At 37.0% G+C, this 20,177-nt stretch overlaps 1 protein-coding gene across 1 annotated transcript; it reads left to right on the forward strand.

The window, feature by feature from the left end:
- Positions 1 to 960: 960 nt before the first annotated feature.
- On the forward strand, positions 961 to 15,273 carry LOC128702566 (transmembrane protein 50A). Its single transcript, XM_053796856.2, has 4 exons — positions 961 to 1,248; positions 8,611 to 8,723; positions 11,261 to 11,421; positions 14,991 to 15,273. Exons 1-4 carry the CDS (start codon positions 1,138 to 1,140, stop codon positions 15,095 to 15,097), a joined length of 492 nt encoding a protein of 163 aa, XP_053652831.1. The 5' UTR covers positions 961 to 1,137; the 3' UTR covers positions 15,098 to 15,273.
- Positions 15,274 to 20,177: the final 4,904 nt, after the last annotated feature.

Consider the following 20,177-nt stretch of genomic DNA (forward strand, 5'->3'; position numbering starts at 1 on the left):
TCTGCTAGACATGACCAAGTCTAGAGAGATCTCGACCAGTTGTAGTGTGAACTTTTTGATTAGGTCAGTTTGGACTTGTGGAGTAGTTTGAGGTAACCAATACCTCAGCCTTTGTGAATCAATACAGCTTAATGTATCCTGTTTGGCTTCAAGGCGAGGCTTTGGTTGTAATTTAAGAAATATTTTGGGGGGAAATGGAGGGATGGTAGTTAGGAAAGGGGTAATATTCCATTAAGGGGAGAAGTGCCGCTGTTGCCTCGCTGGGAGGGTTGGTACCGATAAAAACAGTCAATAAATGGTTCAGAGAACCGACTAGTTGATAATTTAGACACGTGCAACATTTGAGTATATTTCTTGAGGAAACTGTCACACAGTGGCTTCATCAGTCCATACAAAGGAAAATGGTGAAGAACAGGAGTTTGAGAGGTAATCAGTCCCTCAACCCTGAGTCGATAAAGATACCCAAGTGTTGCACATGTCCAATATATCAAGAAAACATTCGTTGGGAGAGTTTATACCGACGAAGTCGCTGGAAGATAAGTCAAGAACCCCAATGGAAATGTCTCTTAGTCTGACTTTTTTCAGTTATCCCAGGTTCTCTACACATACGCTGCAATGTATGATAATCTATGTATTTGTGTATATCTGAATAAACTTACTTATACCGATAAAAGCAGTCGCTGGGAGAGTTTATACCGATAAAAACAGTCGTTGGGAGAGTTTATACCGATAAAAACAGTCGTTGGGAGAGTTTATACAGATAAAAAAAAAGTAGCTGGGGAGTTTACAGTAAAAAAAGTCACTGGGAGAGTACACTGACAAAACCAGTAGCTGGAGGAGTTTTCACCGACAAAAGCAATCACGGAGAGTTTACACTGACAAAAACAGTCGCTGGGAGAGTACACCGACTAAAACAGTCGCTAGGAGAGGTTACAGTGAAAAAAGCATTCGCTGGGAGAGTTTACCTCTACTTCAGAAGGTAAACAAAAGCTTTCCCCAGGAAGTGAGTCAGAGAAGACAACTGATACAACATTATTACCACCCAGATAACCTTATTACCACCCAGATAACTTTATTACCACCCAGATAACCTTATTACCACCCAGATAAGGTTGTTAGAGGCGAGATATCCTGGTAATGATGCCTCAGTGTTGTGTAACAATCACAGAGAACATGCCAGCTATATGTGAGAACTGGGACGCTGGTGAGAGAAGGAACTTTATGGCGGCTGTTACTTCTGGTGCTATGGTATGTTAACTTTGTTAATGTTAACTTGTTAATGTTAACTTTATGGCTGCTGTTACTTCTGGTGCTATGGTATGTTAACTTTGTTAATGTTAACTTTGTTAATGTTAACTTTATGGCTGCTGTTACTTCTGGTGCTATGGTATGTTAACTTTGTTAATGTTAACTTTGTTAATGTTAACTTTATGGCGGCTGTTACTTCTGGTGCTATGGTATGTTAACTTTGTTAATGTTAACTTTGTTAATGTTAACTTTATGGCGGCTGTTACTTCTGGTGCTATGGTATGTTAACTTTGTTAATGTTAACTTTGTTAATGTTAACTTTATGGCGGCTGTTACTTCTGGTGCTATGGTATGTTAACTTTGTTAATGTTAACTTGTTAATGTTAACTTTATGGCTGCTGTTACTTCTGGTGCTATGGTATGTTAACTTTGTTAATGTTAACTTGTTAATGTTAACTTTATGGCGGCTGTTACTTCTGGTGCTATGGTATGTTAACTTTGTTAATGTTAACTTGTTAATGTTAACTTTATGGCTGCTGTTACTTCTGGTGCTATGGTATGTTAACTTTGTTAAAGTTAACTTGTTAATGTTAACTTTATGGCTGCTGTTACTTCTGGTGCTATGGTATGTTAACTTTGTTAATGTTAACTTTGTTAATGTTAACTTTGTTAATGTTAACTTTATGGCTGCTGTTACTTCTGGTGCTATGGTATGTTAACTTTGTTAATGTTAACTTGTTAATGTTAACTTTATGGCGGCTGTTACTTCTGGTGCTATGGTATGTTAACTTTGTTAATGTTAACTTGTTAATGTTAACTTTATGGCGGCTGTTACTTCTGGTGCTATGGTATGTTAACTTTGTTAATGTTAACTTTGTTAATGTTAACTTTATGGCGGCTGTTACTTCTGGTGCTATGGTATGTTAACTTTGTTAATGTTAACTTTATGGCGGCTGTTACTTCTGGTGCTATGGTATGTTAACTTTGTTAATGTTAACTTTATGGCGGCTGTTACTTCTGGTGCTATGGTATGTTAACTTTGTTAAAGTTAACTTGTTAATGTTAACTTTATGGCTGCTGTTACTTCTGGTGCTATGGTATGTTAACTTTGTTAATGTTAACTTTGTTAATGTTAACTTTATGGCGGCTGTTACTTCTGGTGCTATGGTATGTTAACTTTGTTAATGTTAACTTTATGGCGGCTGTTACTTCTGGTGCTATGGTATGTTAACTTTGTTAATGTTAACTTTATGGCGGCTGTTACTTCTGGTGCTATGGTATGTTAACTTTGTTAATGTTAACTTTATGGCTGCTGTTACTTCTGGTGCTATGGTATGTTAACTTTGTTAATGTTAACTTTGTTAATGTTAACTTTATGGCTGCTGTTACTTCTGGTGCTATGGTATGTTAACTTTGTTAATGTTAACTTTGTTAATGTTAACTTTATGGCGGCTGTTACTTCTGGTGCTATGGTATGTTAACTTTGTTAATGTTAACTTGTTAATGTTAACTTTATGGCTGCTGTTACTTCTGGTGCTATGGTATGTTAACTTTGTTAATGTTAACTTTATGGCTGCTGTTACTTCTGGTGCTATGGTATGTTAACTTTGTTAATGTTAACTTTATGGCTGCTGTTACTTCTGGTGCTATGGTATGTTAACTTTGTTAATGTTAACTTGTTAATGTTAACTTTGTTAATGTTAACTTTATGGCTGCTGTTACTTCTGGTGCTATGGTATGTTAACTTTGTTAATGTTAACTTTGTTAATGTTAACTTTGTTAATGTTAACTTTATGGCGGCTGTTACTTCTGGTGCTATGGTATGTTAACTTTGTTAAAGTTAACTTGTTAATGTTAACTTTATGGCTGCTGTTACTTCTGGTGCTATGGTATGTTAACTTTGTTAATGTTAACTTGTTAATGTTAACTTTATGGTGGCTGTTACTTCTGGTGCTATGGTATGTTAGCTTTGTTAATGTTAACTTTATGGCTGCTGTTACTTCTGGTGCTATGGTATGTTAACTTTGTTAATGTTAACTTTGTTAATGTTAACTTGTTAATGTTAACTTTATGGCGGCTGTTACTTCTGGTGCTATGGTATGTTAACTTTGTTAATGTTAACCTTGTTAATGTTAACTTTATGGCTGCTGTTACTTCTGGTGCTATGGTATGTTAACTTTGTTAATGTTAACTTGTTAATGTTAACTTGTTAATGTTAACTTTATGGCTGCTGTTACTTCTGGTGCTATGGTATGTTAACTTTGTTAATGTTAACTTGTTAATGTTAACTTGTTAATGTTAACTTTATGGCGGCTGTTACTTCTGGTGCTATGGTATGTTAACTTTGTTAATGTTAACTTTGATAATGTTAACTTTATGGCTGCTGTTACTTCTGGTGCTATGGTATGTTAACTTTGTTAATGTTAACTTTGTTAATGTTAACTTTATGGCTGCTGTTACTTCTGGTGCTATGGTATGTTAACTTTGTTAATGTTAACTTTGTTAATGTTAACTTTATGGCGGCTGTTACTTCTGGTGCTATGGTATGTTAACTTTGTTAATGTTAACTTTGTTAATGTTAACTTTATGGCGGCTGTTACTTCTGGTGCTATGGTATGTTAACTTTGTTAATGTTAACTTTGTTAATGTTAACTTTGTTAATGTTAACTTTGTTAATGTTAACTTTATGGCGGCTGTTACTTCTGGTGCTATGGTATGTTAACTTTGTTAATGTTAACTTGTTAATGTTAACTTTATGGCTGCTGTTACTTCTGGTGCTATGGTATGTTAACTTTGTTAATGTTAACTTGTTAATGTTAACTTGTTAATGTTAACTTTATGGCTGCTGTTACTTCTGGTGCTATGGTATGTTAACTTTGTTAATGTTAACTTGTTAATGTTAACTTGTTAATGTTAACTTTATGGCGGCTGTTACTTCTGGTGCTATGGTATGTTAACTTTGTTAATGTTAACTTTGTTAATGTTAACTTTATGGCGGCTGTTACTTCTGGTGCTATGGTATGTTAACTTTGTTAATGTTAACTTTATGGCTGCTGTTACTTCTGGTGCTATGGTATATTAACTTTGTTAATGTTAACTTGTTAATGTTAACTTTATGGCGGCTGTTACTTCTGGTGCTATGGTATGTTAACTTTGTTAATGTTAACTTTGTTAATGTTAACTTTATGGCGGCTGTTACTTCTGGTGCTATGGTATGTTAACTTTGTTAATGTTAACTTTGTTAATGTTAACTTTATGGCAGCTGTTACTTCTGGTGCTATGGTATGTTAACTTTGTTAATGTTAACTTGTTAATGTTAACTTGTTAATGTTAACTTTATGGCTGCTGTTACTTCTGGTGCTATGGTATGTTAACTTTGTTAATGTTAACTTTGTTAATGTTAACTTTATGGCTGCTGTTACTTCTGGTGCTATGGTATGTTAACTTTGTTAATGTTAACTTTATGGCTGCTGTTACTTCTGGTGCTATGGTATGTTAACTTTGTTAATGTTAACTTTGTTAATGTTAACTTTATGGCTGCTGTTACTTCTGGTGCTATGGTATGTTAACTTTGTTAATGTTAACTTTGTTAATGTTAACTTTATGGCCGCTGTTACTTCTGGTGCTATGATATGTTAACTTTGTTAATGTTAACTTTGTTAATGTTAACTTTATGGCCACTGTTACTTCTGGTGCTATGGTATGTTAACTTAGTTAATGTTAACTTTATGGCTGCTGTTACTTCTGGTGCTATGGTATGTTAACTTTGTTAATGTTAACTTTATGGCCGCTGTTACTTCTGGTGCTATGGTATGTTAACTTTGTTAATGTTAACTTTATGGCTGCTGTTACTTCTGGTGCTATGGTATGTTAACTTTGTTAATGTTAACTTTATGGCTGCTGTTACTTCTGGTGCTATGGTATGTTAACTTTGTTAATGTTAACTTTATGGCTGCTGTTACTTCTGGTGCTATGGTATGTTAACTTTGTTAATGTTAACTTTATGGCTGCTGTTACTTCTGGTGCTATGGTATGTTAACATGACTTAAGAAATCGTAATGACACGATTGCAAATAAACCATACCCCCGGCCGGGATTGAACCCGCGGTCATAGAGTCTCAAAACTCCAGCCCGTCGCGCTAACCACTAGACCAGCTAGCCACAATAAGATTCATCCAACTAGGTATATTTCTACACCATAGGAAAGTTAGCACAGGCAATCGTGTCATTACGATTTCTTAAGTCATGTTGACGGCAGTGAAGGGACTTGAGCTAGAGTTCGTCACGGCCACGCTAGCTGGAGATTCGTCTGTAAAAACTTGCATTTGTGGTCACAGAGGTGCCTGTGCTAACTTTCCTATGGTGTAGAAATATACCTAGTTGGATGAATCTTATTGTGGCTAGCTGGTCTAGTGGTTAGCGCGACGGGCTGGAGTTTTGAGACTCTATGACCGCGGGTTCAATCCCGGCCGGGGGTATGGTTTATGGTATGTTAACTTTGTTAATGTTAACTTTATGGCTGCTGTTACTTCTGGTGCTATGGTATGTTAACTTTGTTAATGTTAACTTTATGGCTGCTGTTACTTCTGGTGCTATGGTATGTTAACTTTGTTAATGTTAACTTTATGGCTGCTGTTACTTCTGGTGCTATGGTATGTTAACTTTGTTAATGTTAACTTTATGGCTGCTGTTACTTCTGGTGCTATGGTATGTTAACTTTGTTAATGTTAACTTTATGGCTGCTGTTACTTTGGTGCTATGGTATGTTAACTTTGTTAATGTTAACTTTATGGCTGCTGTTACTTCTGGTGCTATGGTATGTTAACTTTGTTAATGTTAACTTTATGGCTGCTGTTACTTCTGGTGCTATGGTATGTTAACTTTGTTAATGTTAACTTTATGGCTGCTGTTACTTCTGGTGCTATGGTATGTTAACTTTGTTAATGTTAACTTTATGGCTGCTGTTACTTCTGGTGCTATGGTATGTTAACTTTGTTAATGTTAACTTTGTGGCTGCTGTTACTTCTGGTGCTATGGTATGTTAACTTTGTTAATGTTAACTTTGTGGCTGCTGTTACTTCTGGTGCTATGGTATGTTAACTTTGTTAATGTTAACTTTATGGCTGCTGTTACTTCTGGTGCTATGGTATGTTAACTTTGTTAATGTTAACTTTATGGCTGCTGTTACTTCTGGTGCTATGGTATGTTAACTTTGTTAATGTTAACTTTATGGCTGCTGTTACTTCTGGTGCTATGGTATGTTAACTTTGTTAATGTTAACTTTATGGCTGCTGTTACTTCTGGTGCTATGGTATGTTAACTTTGTTAATGTTAACTTTGTGGCTGCTGTTACTTCTGGTGCTATGGTATGTTAACTTTGTTAATGTTAACTTTGTGGCTGCTGTTACTTCTGGTGCTATGGTATGTTAACTTTGTTAATGTTAACTTTATGGCTGCTGTTACTTCTGGTGCTATGGTATTATTATTATTATTATTATTATTATTATTATTATTAGTAGTAGTAGTAGTAGTAGTGGTGGTAGTAGTGGTAGTGGTGGTAGTAGTAGTAGTAGTAGTACTAGTGGTAGTAGTAGTAGTACTAGTAGTAGTACTACTACTGCTAGTAGTAGTAGTAGTAGTATTACTAATAGTAGTAGTACTAGTAGTAGTAGTACTACTACTACTACTACTGCTGCTGCTACTGCTACTACTAGTACTGTTACAAATATTACTATTACTATTATTACTACTTTTGCTACTACTACTGTTACTGTTACTATTACTACTACCACCACTACTACTACTACTACTACTACTTCCACTACTACTACTACTAGTACTACTACTAGTACTACTACTAGTATTACTATTACTACTATTAATAGGCCTGTTTTTTTATGCCAGATTTTGTATGGTCTTATATAGTTGGTCAACAGAGGTCATAGAAGCTGGGATTTTACTGAAGGAATATTTTGAAGATGACGGGCAAGTGTAACAACCCCGTTTAACCCGTAAACGGTCCAAACGTATATATACGTTTTTTCAACATTTGAAAGTATGTAAAAAAAGTAGATCTTCTTTTTGTTTTTTTACATTTGAAAATGTGTAAAAAAAACGAAGATCTACTTTTGTAGCTCTACGCATGTGAACGTAGATCTGCTTGGACCGTTTATGGGTTAAAAGCACCTCGTACCCTCTAATTCCCAGTTCATTCTTCTCTGTTGACTTCTCGTGCCTTTATGACTAAGACATATGTGCATCACTGGGGCATCTTTATTAATGATGTGTTTTGCCTGCACAGTAGGCTTTCTTCAGAAGTCTAGTTTTTTTTTTTCAACACTGGTAATATCTCACTAAGGCAGGGTGACCTGAGGAGAGAAACAAACATTTCTCTCATTAAATTTAGTAATGTATACAGGAGACGGGGTTACTAGTCCCTTGCTCCTGGCATTTTAGACACCTCTTATGACATGCATGGGTGATGGTGGAAGAAGTTTTTTACCTCTTACGACATGCATGGGTGATGGAGGAAGAAGTTTTTTACCTCTTACGACATGCATGGGTGATGGAGGAAGAAGTTTTTTACCTCTTACGACATGCATGGGTGATGGAGGAAGAAGTTTTTTACCTCTTACGACATGCATGGGTGATGGAGGAAGAAGTTTTTTACCTCTTACGACATGCATGGGTGATGGAGGAAGAAGTTTTTTACCTCTTACGACATGCATGGGTGATGGAGGAAGAAGTTTTTTACCTCTTACGACATGCATGGGTGATGGAGGAAGAAGTTTTTTACCTCTTACGACATGCATGGGTGATGGAGGAAGAAGTTTTTTACCTCTTACGACATGCATGGGTGATGGAGGAAGAAGTTTTTTTACCTCTTACGACATGCATGGGTGATGGAGGAAGAAGTTTTTTACCTCTTACGACATGCATGGGTGATGGAGGAAGAAGTTTTTTACCTCTTACGACATGCATGGGTGATGGAGGAAGAAGTTTTTTACCTCTTACGACATGCATGGGTGATGGAGGAAGAAGTTTTTTTCCGCTTCTCTCTGGAGACGAAGCCTATTTGTCGTAAAGAATAATAAATGTCAATACTGTGACTTGAACAATACACACCCTTCTCATAGGAGAAGGAAACCAGGAGAAGGTCCGACTTGAACCATCAACCCTTAAACTGCCCAAACGTAGATCTACGTTTTTTGAACATTTGAAATTATGTAAAAAAACGTAGATCTACTTTTGGAGCACTACGCATGTGAACATAGATCTGTCTGGACAGTTTAAGGGCTAACTAGCCACTTGTCGGTCTTGTATAGCATCAGTACTACAACACGTTGTGCCTTCCACCCACAGTTTGCCCTGGGCTGGTGGTTTGTCATCGACGCAGCTGCCAGATACCCCAGCACCACAGACTTCAATCATGCGTACCATGTGTGTGGAGTCATTGCCACTCTCGCCTTGCTTATGTAAGTCAGAATGGTACACAATGATCACTATTGTAAGAGAAAACGTGTTCAGTGTCTCCAGTCTCCACGTCACACTGGGGTGGCTTTTACTCATCATTAAATGATAACGATATCCATCGTAGTTTTTTATTAATAGTCATTGATAATGATTGTAGATCAATATTTTTAACTGATATTTATAGATTATAATATTAAAAGTTATGGATTTAAATTTTTATTGGTAATTATAGGATTCCTTCCTGTTAGAGGCCTGGGTTAGCCTAGCGGGCAGAGTGTTGGACTGTTACTTTACGGACCCTAGTTCAGGCCTCTCATCCACTCTTCTGTTTATTCATAGATTAACCCGTAAACGGTCCAAGCAGATCTACGTTCACACGTGTAGTGCTACAAAAGTAGATCTTCGTTTTTTTTACATATTTTCAAATATAACAAAAAAAAAAGTAGATCAAAGTTTTTTTACACATTTTCAAATGTAAAAAAACAAAAAGAAGATCTAATTTTTTTTACATACTTTCAAATGTTGAAAAAACGTATATATACGTTTGGACCGTTTACGGGTTAATCTAATTAGTTCTTTATAAATTAAAATTTAGCATTGATAATGACTGTCCTGAATTGTTAAGGGTAATTGACTATACTAGATAATGACTTCTCAACACCTGTGTACTGTGTAATTATCAGAAGACAATTAGAATTCAATTTGAAAACGTCTTTATGATCTGACGACTTGTAACCGACTCAAAATTTCCAGAGATATACGAGTCACATTCTGATTAGTTTTTTAAAATTGATTTTTTTTCCTTTTCTCTCCAACATATTTTTGTACATTGACGGAGACGATCTCTTATGTTGTTATATTTTATTCTTGAAGTGGGAGGTTAAGATAGATGATTCTGAATAAGACTAGGCCTTGTAAAGTTTACCTACTATACAAGACTAGGCCTTGTAAGGTTTACCTACTGTACAAGACTAGGCCTACACATATATAGTTTACATTAGTAATGTAATGCCTTACTTAATCACAGGGGATTTATATACTCTATTTACTGCATTATTTTTTTAGCAGATAAATCACTTCCCACCGAGGTGCGGCGACTAAACAAAACAACAAAACAATCAAAAGTTTATTTCTTTGCAAAGGTTACAACGTGTGTTTACATTTCATAATTTCAATGGTACAAAGAAAACCACTATCATGCCGAGGCATTTCGGGCAGACTTAATGTAATATAGCGTCTCCTCACTTAGCGACGTATCCTTTTACCAACGACTCAGACTTACGACGGGCTCTCTGACCAGTATCCCTACCTAAATAGTGCATATTAGAGCTGATTGTCTCTATTCTGTTTATTACAATATACAGTACGCTACTGTATAAACACTTAAAACAATATCAAAGATGGTTGACACAAACCCACTACCATTATAGTATGCTCCTTGCTTAGCCACGAATTGGTTTACTAATGTTGTCTCAGGAACGGAACTCCATCGTTAAGTGGGGAGAGGCCGTACTTAACCCTTAAACGGTCCAAACAGATTGATGTTCAAATTCGTAGCTACAAAAGTAGATATACTTTTTTTTCACATATTTTCAAATATAACAAAAAAAAAAGTAGATAAAAGTTTTCTTTACACGTTTTCAAATGTAAAACAGAAAAGAAGATCTACATTTTTTTACATACTTTCAGATGTTGAAAAAACGTATATATACGTTTGGACCGTTTAAGGGTTAAAGACTACACGTACTTAATTCTAGACAAACACCTTCACCATCACTCAGTGGCTGCCTTGCCACAAACACACGGATATAACAGTTGAAACAACCTCTGAACTGAAGCATTCCCACCCATCCCGCACGGTGCGGGCATGTTTTCAATTGCATTCGCCAAAAATTGTACTCCGTAGACGAGTTTTGTAAGTCACTGCCATGCCTCTGGCAAGACAGTGATGGAGTGAGTGGTGATGAAGGTGTTTCTTCTTTTTCAGGTCGCCCTGCCTCAGTGGGAAATGGCCGATGTGTTAAAAAAAAATTTTGATTCGAGTATGCAAACTGATCAATAGTTTGAAGGTTGTTAAAAAATACATGGATTTCAAACCAGGGAATGGGTGGGACTTGAACTCATGGCAAGTGAGAAGTAAAAATCCAGGCTAGTATGTTAACTGCTGGGCTAGCTGGCTATAATAAGACTCATCCAAGTAGGTACGTGTATACAGTGGACCCCCGCTTAACGATCACCTCCCAATGCGCCCAATTATGTAAGTGTATTTATGTAAGTGCGTTTGTACGTGTATGTTTGGGGGTCTGAAATGGACTAATCTACTTCACAATATTCCTTATGGGAACAAATTCAGTCAGTACTGGCACCTGAACATATTTCTGGAATGAAAAAATATCGTTAACTGGGGGTTCACTGTATTTCTATACCCCATGGGTCTCACTCACCATGAGTTCTAACCCCACCTGTTCCCTGGTTTGTTTGCAATAGTGTTGTTATGACTTCGTGAGACATTGATTTCTAATGTTTGATTTATTTTCAGGGTGAATACGGTTAGCAATGGGCAGGTGCGGGGCGACATGTACACCGATGGCTGCATTGGACCCTATGGGGCACGCATATGGCTCTTCCTCGGACTCATGCTCAGCTTTGGCTCTCTTATTGCTGCTTGTTGGATCCTCTTTGGAGGTTATGTCATTCCAAGTGAGTCTGTCCCTCCCTCTTCACGTAGTATGACAGGGCTCGAGGGGTCATTAACCAATAAGGACATTTGTAATTTAAGAAGTAGGGCCAGGAGCTATGACTCGACGCCTGCAATCACAACTTCCTGAGCTTCGGCACACTCAGTGCTGCTTGCTGGATCATCTTTGATGGTTATGTCATTACAATTGCGACTTTCCCTCAGTCCTTATCTCATAGCATTGCCAGACATTGTATGACAGGGCTTGAATGGTCATTCTAATAATAATAATAATACACCTACCATCCGACTTATGACCTGCTCGACTTACAACCACTGGACTTACGACCGTGTTTTTTATGCCAAATTTCTGGGAAATAAACCAGTATTTGTGTTGTACACAGTGTTTATGCTAAACCTTACAGTATAAAACACAGTACTAACAACATAAAAAGTAAAGTAAAACATGAAATACCAAAATAAAACAATAAAATAAAGTCATTACAAAAATGTGATGTTGATATTCAGTAGTAAAGTTCGACTTACGACCATTTCGACTTACGACCGGTTTCTCGGAACTGAACTCGGTCGTAAGTCGGATGGTAGGTGTAATAATAAAATAATAATAATAATAATATTTGTTTCAATTTGATACAGTGTTTGTGTAGAGATGGGTGACATTTAGGTGTACGTACAGAAAGGCCGTTGTTATGTAGAGCATTTTGGGCAGACCTAAGCCAAACTTAGGACTAAAATGGCAATAATTAATTGCTTATTCATATATACAGTGGACCCCTGGTTTACGATATTATTTCATTCCAGAAGTATGTTCAGGTGCCAGTACTGAACGAATTTGTTCCCATAAGGAATATTGTGAATTAGATTAGTCCATTTCAGACCCCCAAACATACACATACAAACGCACTTACATAAATACACTTACATAATTGGTCGCATTGGGAGCTGATCGTAAAGCGGGGGTCCACTGTATACATATATGGTCTCTAAGGGCTCATAAACAATAAATTTAGGAACTACAAGGAGAATAAACAAGCAGTCAATTGCTACTTAATAATTACAGGATTATAATGACAATTGTAGTTTAAGCAGCAGGGCCAGGAGCTAAAACATGACACCTGTGATCACAACTCCCTGAGTTAGTTGTTAATGTGTTGATAAATGTTATCCTTACAAAAATGTGAGCGGTGTAAAGTATTTGTTAGATCCATAACTTAAGTGTTCATTTGTTGTAGCTCGTACAACTCCCAACTCAATTATGTAAGTGTATTATTGTATGTGCTTTTGTAAGTTTATTTTTGGGGGTCTGAAATGGACTAATCTAATTTACATTATTCCTTTGGGAACAAATTTGTTCAGTAACGGCACTCAAACAGCCTTCTGGAACGAATTATGGCTGAAACCCGGGGTACCGCTGTATTTGTCTTGCCTACAGACTTGAATGTTTCTTGTGAAGTATGTAGTCGAAGATGCAACATATAGAACAGGTTTACGACTCACGAAATCATAATGACACGATTGCAAACGAACCATACCACGGACGTGAGTCATGTTAACGGCTTTGAGCGGACTTGAGGTAGAGTTTGCCACGGCCACGCTAGCTGGAGATTCGTCTGTAAAAACTTGCATTTGTGGTTACAGTGGTGGCCTATGCTAACCTTCCTATGGTGTAGAAATATACCTAGTTGGACGAATCTTATTGTGGCTAGCTGGTCCAGTGGCTAGCACGATGGTCTGGAGTTTTGAGACTCTGACCGCGGGTTCAAATCCCATCCGTGGTATGATTTTTTTAGAACAGGTTTTTATTACTAGCCATCAAATGATATAGTACAGACAGTTCTTGTTTTATGATGGGGTTACATTCCAACGAACCCATCGTCAGTTGAAAATATCCTAAGTCGAATATGAATATGTGCTAAATAAATAAGTAATAATAATAATAACAATAATAATTTTATTTCTCCATGGGGAAGTGGACCAGAATTCTTCCTCCGTAAGCCATGCGTGTCGTAAGAGGCAACTGAAATGCTGGAAGCAAGGGGCTAGTAACCCCTTCTTCTGTATAAATTACTAAATTTGAAAGGAGAAACTTTTGTTTTTCCTTTTGGGCCGCCCCGCCTCGGTGGGATACTGCTGGTACGTTGAAAGATGAAAATAATTTTATTTGTACAAGTACAGTGGATCCCCGGCTTATGATATTATTTCATTCCAGAAGTATGTTCAGGTGCCAGTATTGAACGAATTTGTTCCCATAAGGAATATTGTGAATTAGATTAGTCCATTTCAGACCCCCAAACATACACGTACAAACGCACTTACATAAATACACTTACATAATTGGTCGCATTGGGAGCTGATCGTAAACCGGGGGTCCACTGTATATGTACAGGGTATACAGGACTAGCTGACATCAGTGACATATTACTATATAGAAAGCCACTTGTTATGCTGAGCATTTTGCACAAATAAGGTTAGTTTTGTTCAGGATGTGACCCACACCAGTCCACTAACACCCAGGATGTGACCCACACCAGTCCACTAACACCCAGGATGTGACCCACACCAGTCCACTAACACCCAGGATGTGACCCACACCAGTCCACTAACACCCAGGTACCCATTTTATACTGATGGGTGAACAGGGGCAGTAGGTGTCTCATGGAAACACGTCCTTAATGTTTTCCAACTATACCGGAAATTCAAACTCCAGACCTCGGTGTGTGAGCTGAGTGCGCTAGCGATCCAACTATGGGACACCGTCGCTGAATACTGTCACTGAATAAATAAACAATAAATTACTGTAACTAAATAAGTGAATACAAGTTATGAACTTTCCAGCTTCATTCTGGGTAATTATCTCAAGTTTCGTCTCCAGAGTAATTGTTTTTTGTACCATCATAATGTTGCAATATCATAAGTCGAGGAGCACCTGTACAAGTACAGTGGACCCTCACTTTACGATCACCTCCCAATGCAACCAATTATGTCAGTGTATTTATGTAAGTGCTTTGGTACGTGTATGTTTGGGGGTCTGAAATGGACTAATCTACTTCACAATATTCCTTATGGGAACAAATTCGTCCAGTAATGGTACCTGAACATACTTCTGGAGTGAAATAACATCATGAGGCGGGGGTCCACTGTATTTGGAATGAATAAAAGCTTTCCATAAATTGGTATTTTATCCTCGAGAAGTGCCATCCGTGCCATGAAAATAAGAGGCGACTCCTGAAATTATTACGTAATAATTCAATTGCAAACAAATCACTGAACGGGTGGGGTCTGAACTCTGCCACACATTCAAACCCTGCCTGTTCTGTGGTTTGATTAAAACGAGAACCATAACAATTACCGTATTTTGCGGCTTATTAGACGCATTTTTTTTCCATGTAATGTCTCCAAAAACCACCCCGCGTCCTATAGACTCAGGGTCAGTAACAGGAGCTATAAGTTTGGAACTGCAGCTCTCCCAGTTACATCCGATGCCGAGCCATTGAAACTAAAACAAGTTTTATAAGCCGTGAAATACGGTATAATTTTGATTCCCTCTAGGTGATGTGTTAATTTTTTTCAGAGTCGCAGATCCAGTGGCCAGGAGTTGCCATCTTCCTCCAGAACATGTTCATCTTCTTCAGCTCCATCATCTACAAGATTGGTCGCTCTGAGGAGAACTGGGGCTGAGCTGAGGAGAACTGGACCTGAGCCAAGTAGAAGTGGAATTGAACTGAGAAGAATTGAACCGAAGGGAACTGGGGATGAATTGAGGGGGAACTGGGGATGAACTGAAGGGAACTGGGGATGAACTAAGGAGAACGTGGACTGAACAACCATTTTTTATGAATAAAAAATGCATCTTATTCCTGTTTATTTCAAAAGGCTTCATAATTAATATGCGAATTAGCTTTTATGGATATGTTGCTACATTCTGTGTAAGAGTCGAGGAGGGAGAGTTGAGATGGATAATGGTTGAAGGAACTCTCAACTTACAAATGGTCCTGCCTAACCCACTGCAAAAATCTAAAATAATATTTTCAAATAAGAGTTGCTCCAAACACAGTGTAAATCTAAGAGGACGTCTTCATTGTCCCGGAACCATAACGAACTTCAAGATTCTTCCAGAAGCGAGCTTCCTAGCTTTCCCTACTTGACTCTACAATGCTGGTAGGATTTGTTATGTATATACTGATGTTTCTTATACTTTACAATTAACACATTATGATTCATAAAGTTTATGTAGGTGTTTAGAGTTATCCTTCGATATAGGAACAAGTAAGTTTAGGAATACAATATTTGTGTATCAACCCTTATGTTGGTAAACTCCCTTATGTCGGTAAATTCCCTTAAGTATGTAAATTCCCTTTAAGTTTATAAGTTCTCTTAAGTTTGTCAATTGCCTTTAAGTTTGTAAATTTTGCCTCTGATATACAGGAATGTTATATATACACCTACCATCCAACTAACGACCTGCTCGACTTACGACCACTCGACTTACGACCGTGTTTTTTATGCCAAATTTCTGGGAAATAAACCAGTATTTGTGTTGTACACAGTGTTTATGCTAAACCTTACAGTATAAAACACAGTACTAACAACATAAAAAGTAAAGTAAAACATGAAATACCAAAATAAAACAATAAAATAAAGTCATTACAAAAATGTTTTGTTGATATTCAGTAGTAAAGTTCGACTTACGACCATTTCAACTTACGACCGGTTTCTCGGAACCGAACTCGGTCGTAAGTCGGATGGTAGGATGTTGATATTCAGTAGTAAAGTTCGACTTACGACCATTTCGACTTACGACTGGTTTCTCGGAACCGAACTCGGTCGTAAGTCGGATGGTAGGTGTATATATATAATTATACAGCATTTCCATATTTGTCGTATATTTTCTTAATTACAGGAGAGTATATTGTGTAGTCGTAGTGATATTAATATACTATATACTTTCAGACTATGACCCATGTGGGTTTAGTGCTTACTTGTGATTGCAATAATAATAACACTCTCAGCATAGGTATGTGGCTTTGTTGTTCTCAGTCGATACATTTACATAACCAAGAAATTCATATAAATTTTCCCTTTAAATTGAAAAAAGTTTTTTTTTGTTCAGTATATTGTGATTAATGTACAAAAATATAATTTTTTTTTTTTTGTTTTTGTTTTTTTACACTGGAAATTTACAAGCAAAGACGTGTTAGGCTGCTCAAGACTCACATAAGTTCCACCGTCTTCTAATATGTTATTTTTCCACTATAATCTACCTTATCCATAATTACTATCATAATAAAGTTGGTAGAATTACCGACAATATGTAAAGTAAAAGGACACAAGTGCAACTAATGTGACATTTATTGTGGCAACGTTTCGCTCTCCAGGAGCTTTATCAAGCTAATGGCTTGATAAAGTTCCTGGAGAGCGAAACATTGCCACAATAAATGTCACATTAGTTGCACTTGTGTCCTTTTACTTTACATAATTACTATCGCATTTGCTTTGTCTGTTTCATAATGTGAAGTCCGGGATCTTTCCTTAATTCATGGTATAACTTAAAAATCTTTGATGATAGTTGTGGAAATATAAACACATATGCAGTATAATGTGATCCTTTATTGACTACGTTTCGCCCACACAGTGGGCTTTTTCAAGTTCTGTTTGTGACTTGAAAAAGCCCACTGTGTGGGCGAAACGTAGTCAATAAAGGATCACATTATACTACATATATGTTTATATTTCCATTGTGTCGGTATTTTATACCATTTATTTCCATGATAGTTGTGTTGTAGAGGTCTGAGATTTGTTAAGTTATACCATAAATTAACCCGTAAACGGTCCAAGCAGATCTACGTTCACACGTGTAGAGCTACAAAAGTAGATCTACGTTTTTTTTACATATTTTCAAATATAACAAAAAAAAAGTAGATCAAATTTTTTTTACACATTTTCAAATGTAAAAAAAACAAAAAGAAGATCTACTTTTTTTACATACTTTCAAATGTTGAAAAAACGTATATATACGTTTGGACCGTTTACGGGTTAAGGAAAGATCCTAGACTTCACCTTACGAAGCAGACAAAGGAAATGCGATAGCAGTTGTGTTCAAGGTAGATTATAGAAGAACAATGAATATAGTGGACCCCCGCATAACGATCACCTCCAAATGCGACCAATTATGTAAGTGTATTTATGTAAGTGCGTTTGTACGTGTATGTTTGGGGGTCTGAAATGGACTAATCTACTTCACAATATTTCTTATGGGAACAAATTCGGTCAGTACTGGCACCTGAACATACTTCTGGAGTGAAATAATATCGTAAACCGGGGGTCCACTGTATATTATTAGAAGATGGGGTAGCTTAACATGCCTCTTAAGTTCGTTTCAAAGCCCAGCTACGTCTGGGGTATGACACCTCGTCCTCGTTCATGTGAAGATACCACCTACTGCCACTGTCTAATATCCAAGTTCCTGTTGACTAATAAGTGAACAAAGGTAACTGATGTAAGGAGACTTACCTACTGTAAAGTATATCTCATCCTAGGATATCACCCACAGTAGTCAGCTAACACCCAGGTACCTACTTGCTACAAGTAGCAAATAGGTACCTGGGTGTTGGCAAGTGTAAGGAAACTTATACAGTGGATCCCCGGTTTACGATATTATTTCATTCCAGAAGTATGTTCAGGTGCCAGTACTGACCGAATTTGTTCCCATAAGGAATATTGTGAATTAGATTAGTCCATTTCAGACCCCCAAACATACACGTACAAACGCACTTACATAAATACACTTACATAATTGGTCGCATTCGGAGGTAATCGTTATGCGGGGGTCCACTGTATATTATCTCCTGTTGAGAATGCCACCCACAGCAGTCGGCTAACACTCAGGTACTAATTTGTTTGGCTTAGAAAGACACGTAAGCAAATACTATGACATATTTGTTAGAAAACGTTTCGGTCCTGGGACCTTGATCAAGGTCCCAGAACCGAAACGTTTTCTAATAAATATGTCATAGTGTTTGCTTACGTGTCTTTCTAAACCAACTTGTCGGTATTTATTACCAAGGTTTATACCACTAATTTGTTTGTAGATAAACAGACAACAGGTGTTCGGGAACACGCCCAGCACCACTAGCGCAAGGACTGAACCTAGGTCCTTCATTTGTAAGGTGCAAGTACTATTTTTACTACTAATGCTGTTGCTACTTAAACATGAGCCATTCATCAGGTGTGCCCATCCAGTTATATGACCACAAGCTGAGGAAACCAAACCATGGAACAGGTGCGGCTTGAACCCCTGGCAAGCAAGTCATAAAACTCCAGGCCAGCGCTTTCAACACTTGTACTGGCCTGGAGTTTTAGTCTTCGCTTGCCATAGGTTCAAATCCCACCTGTTTTGTGGTTTGCAATAATATTATTAAGATTTCTTGAGTCCCAAACTAGTGCTAGTCAAGTTAATACTTGTCAGTGCATCCAGATACTGTACACAGGGCTGGATTTAGACCTTGGGGGGGCCCGGGGAACTTTAAGTCCCTTTAAGGGCCTTCAACGTGGAAATTAATTGAATTACAAATAAGCAATGAACTAAAATGATAAACAGCAATTTCCCCCCAAAATATGTTAGATTTCTAAGTAGACGTCTGATTTTATCTTTCTTAATTTAGTTAAGTCAAGTTATTCAAAAGAAGAGGGGGTGGGGAGCACCCTTTCTGTCTATTTTCTGATGCCTCCTCCACACACACTTTGTTAATTCCTTTCATTAATTAAACTCTAAGTGTACATAATCATAGTGTTGTCTTAACCCATAAACAGTCCAAGCAGATCTACGTTCACATATGTAGAGCTACAAAAGTAGATCTACGTTTTTTTTACATATTTTCAAATATAACAAAAAAAAAAGTAGATCAAAGTTTTTTTACACATTTTCAAATGTAAAAAAACAAAAAGAAGATCTACTTTTTTTACATACTTTCAAATGTTGAAAAAACGTATACAGTGGACCCTCGACTAACGATATTATTTCATTTCAGACGTCTGTTCGGGTGCCGTTACTGACCGAATTTGTTCCCATAAGGAATATTGTGAAATAGATTAGTCCGTTTCAGACCCCCAAAAATTCACGTACAAAAGCACTTACAAAAATACACTTACATAACTGGTCGAGTTGGGAGCTGATCGTTAGTCGAGGGTCCACTGTATATACGTTTGGACCGTTTACGGGTTAACCTGCATAATGTACCGACAGCAAACCCACTCACTCATATCTACTGACATAAACAACAACAAGGCACAATACCACGACTGAGACAATACACAAATAACTCACATATAGAAGACAGGAGCTTATGACATTGTTTCCAAGTTGGACCGCAACATTGTCACCAGTTTCTGTCTCCTATGAGCCAGTTATTTGTGTATATGTGCAATTTAAAATAAAATAACATGAGAACGATGTGAATCCACCGCATTGCCCATTAATTCTGTTTAATTTACAGTTTAATGGATTTAATTTTCATAGATTTTATTAGCAATTTGGTTCAGATTATATTTAAAAAAAGAATGATGACTACAATATGTAAGTGTAGGATAAATCATTATTATATTCGATACTTAAATAATTTATCAGTTATTCTCGTTTTGTTTCTCTGTCATTAAATGTAAGGGATGAATTTATTGAAATAAACAGTATATACTTTTATATGGAATTTATTATATTGGGTTATTTTTTTTTCATTTCTAAGGCTGTCTTTAATTATATTTT

The sequence above is a fragment of the Cherax quadricarinatus genome, chromosome 98, assembly GCF_038502225.1.
Source record: "Cherax quadricarinatus isolate ZL_2023a chromosome 98, ASM3850222v1, whole genome shotgun sequence".
Classification (NCBI taxonomy): domain Eukaryota; kingdom Metazoa; phylum Arthropoda; class Malacostraca; order Decapoda; family Parastacidae; genus Cherax; species Cherax quadricarinatus.

Excerpts from the sequence above, each read along its gene's own strand:
- LOC128702566 (XM_053796856.2), top strand. The coding sequence starts at position 1,138 with ATGATGCCTCAGTGTTGTGTAACAATCACAGAGAACATGCCAGCTATA. Across the intron at positions 8,724-11,260 it reads GCCACTCTCGCCTTGCTTAT|GGTGAATACGGTTAGCAATG; the intron begins GTAAGTCAGAAT and ends ATTTATTTTCAG. Across the intron at positions 11,422-14,990 it reads TGGAGGTTATGTCATTCCAA|AGTCGCAGATCCAGTGGCCA; the intron begins GTGAGTCTGTCC and ends AATTTTTTTCAG.